Below are 2857 nucleotides of genomic sequence, written 5' to 3' on the forward strand. Positions count from 1 at the left end.
TTAAAAGAAACAGCAATAAAAACAACCCAATAATAGTCACATCAAGTAGCTTCTCCACTATGGTATCCCAAAAAGACATCCACAACTCTAAATAAGAAGCCTGAATATATCTAACTGCACAAACCAAAACCTCCTGCTGTTACTTTTTGGACACATCTCCACATGATTTGACAATCATATCCTAACTGGAAGAGCTGTAGGATTTACTGAATGAGCTATTCTGCAACCCTAGGTTCTGAAATATCCTATTGTATTATTTTCTTTATTTTTTATTTATTACCTCTTTAGGTAACTAAGGTACACAGTTTGCTTCCTCAAAGACTGAGTGGTTCACTTCAAAAGTATGAGGAAGTTGAGCACTCAAGTGTTACAGCAATAAATCAAAATAGCATGGCCACAGAGTAAGCTGCAGACTTGGTCACCCAGAGGCTTCTTCAGTACACTTTGGAACAACAGAAGATAACAGCAGCCCATTCATTAGCTGTCTCCATGCAAGAATATCACAAATTTTGTGGGCAGTGAAGCATTAACAAAAAGCTGTGGGAGGCGGGAGAGAGGCAGACTCGAGCATAAAGGATAGGTTTGTTTTTAAATTCCTTCAGTGAAGCAGCCTGGTATAAATATTGGGTAGCTGAGAACAAGCTCAATTTCACATTCTTACAAGTACCCTACATGAGAGCAACTTGGGGGGGTGGGAGAAGATGAGATCTGACTTATGAGACACTTAAACTGCAAATAAATTAAGTAGTATGGAACAGTGACAGTAAAAATTATTAACCTAGTATCAAAATAAAAAAATTTTCAAATCAAAATAATTTCAAATCTGAAATTTCAGGGTAACAGGGAGGCAAGCTTTACAGTATGCCCGTTTACTGACAAGCTGAGAAAAATGCTGAAAAAGTCTCTCTTAAGCAAGCATTGAGACCCACAAGCAGGATGACTCATCTTATGTAAGTATGTAATCCAGTTTAGAAACAAGAAAAATACTATATAAGCTATTAAAAAAGATACACCAAATAGAAGAAAAAAAAAAAATCAAGAGCTTTATTTTAAAGGAAACAAAATTTCCATAATTATGAAACCAGCAAAGGGTATACACTTTAAGACACTGTCAGCAATAGATTGAATACCACACGCCTCTCAATTAGTAATTACCACTCAATCTATAAATTTGAATCTGGAACAACTTCACAATTCAAAACCAGGTACACCTTGCCTCCTGGTTGCACCATGTTTATCACACCATTACTTCTTCAAAAGCTACTAAAATGCCACAAAGCAATTAGGAACTGAACACCAATTAGGTATTTCAAAATATACTGAAAGAAATCTGACTTTATTATCTATTTTAGCTGTTAAATACACATGGTAATACCATGCTTCATTGAAGGGTACTACGTAGAAAACTAACTACATATTGAAAAAATTGAAGTGACTCGCCCATCACAGGATGTCGTATTTTTCATTCAAAAACAGAATAATGAAGTAAAAGTTCTGAAACTACTTTCCAAGGTATATAATTGCTTCTGCTCATCTATTTGAGGAAACAAAATGAACAGTCACCTGATTTTAGAAAATAAGTTATACGTACCCATTAAATCCAGTGACAATTTTCAAGATTCTTTCTTTCATCTCTTCGAAGGGAATATATTCCACGTTTGGATTAGGGGGCCCTCTTGGTTCAGGAGCTGAGGTTCTGAAATCATCCATTACTTTCTCCAGTTTGAAAATAAAATAGCCTTTAAACTGAGACCATTGAACCCTGCATAAAACGCAAGAATTAAGACATATGCAAGTCAGAAGAACAGCGTGACTTTGTTTGCAAAAAAACATTCATGCTGGTACGCCAGTCCTAAGATAAATGAGGCAAGTAATGCAGTCTTATTTTTCTTCCTGGATTTGAAGCATGATAACTATTTAAATAATTACAGTAGAACAATATTACACAAGTCAATTGACATTAACAACAGGGTAAGCCATTTCTTCAAGAACCAATATCAACTTACAATTCAAAGCTAAATGTGAAATATCCACACAAGCTATACAATTTACCAGTGAGCCCACATGCCACCTAAAGTTTTCACTAAGCTCACAAAAGAAGGGGGGAAAAAACAAGAAAAAAAAGAGTTTCAAGTCTGGACACCCTACAGCAATTGTAGTCAGCATTATCTGCCTTCTGTTACAAAAAAAAAAAATCTTACTGAAAGGCCTTTTGCAACTAACTGCTCAGTATCCACACACCTTAAAAGCATTTAATGGTACCTCTTTTTCTCAGACGAGCAAATATATTTTGTCTCATGGTTAGCACTTGCTGATGAATACTTGAGCAAAACAACTCTGACTCCTGAAAAAACATTCCCACAACAGTAAGTAATCTATTAAGATCTTTCCAAATTACCTTCTGCCTTACAACTTAAAAGTTTTATCATTTATAGAATTCTAGATATTGACACTTTCAATAAAACAGGTCTCCCACACTGCATACAACAGACAAGGTGGGAAACTGCTGAGAAGGCCCCTCTAAACCAGTTGTCTCAAACAACAGTCACAGAAGAAATCCTGGGCCTCCTTTGGCTAGTGCATTTCTTAGCAGCATAGGGAGAAATTTGAAAGCAACTGGTTTAGTTCAGTTACTATCAATTTTATTCTATCCATGCTGATGCAGGGGCTTTCACAGCTACAGGATGGAGATGCTAGTGGAAAGAGAGAAGAAACAGGGAGAATAATAAGCCAACAATAAAGAAAGAGAGAAAATTATCTTTGACATTTATCTATAACATATATAATCTGGAATGAACAGGCTCAAATCAAACAAGCATAAAACCTGAACCCCTGGACAACCTTTCAGCTCCTGCTG

General features: G+C 35.9%; 1 protein-coding gene across 1 annotated transcript in view; it reads right to left on the bottom strand.

The window, feature by feature from the left end:
* PPP4R2 (protein phosphatase 4, regulatory subunit 2) overlaps window positions 1-2857 on the bottom strand; it is a 19791-nt gene that overhangs the window by 10320 nt on the left and 6614 nt on the right. The window contains exon 2 of the mRNA XM_010282645.1: window positions 1592-1762. Within this exon, the coding sequence (XP_010280947.1) occupies window positions 1592-1762 (171 nt within the window). The remainder of the gene's footprint in view (window positions 1-1591; window positions 1763-2857) is intronic.

This window comes from Phaethon lepturus, unplaced genomic scaffold (assembly GCF_000687285.1).
Source record: "Phaethon lepturus isolate BGI_N335 unplaced genomic scaffold, ASM68728v1 scaffold53732, whole genome shotgun sequence".
Classification (NCBI taxonomy): Eukaryota; Metazoa; Chordata; class Aves; order Phaethontiformes; family Phaethontidae; genus Phaethon; species Phaethon lepturus.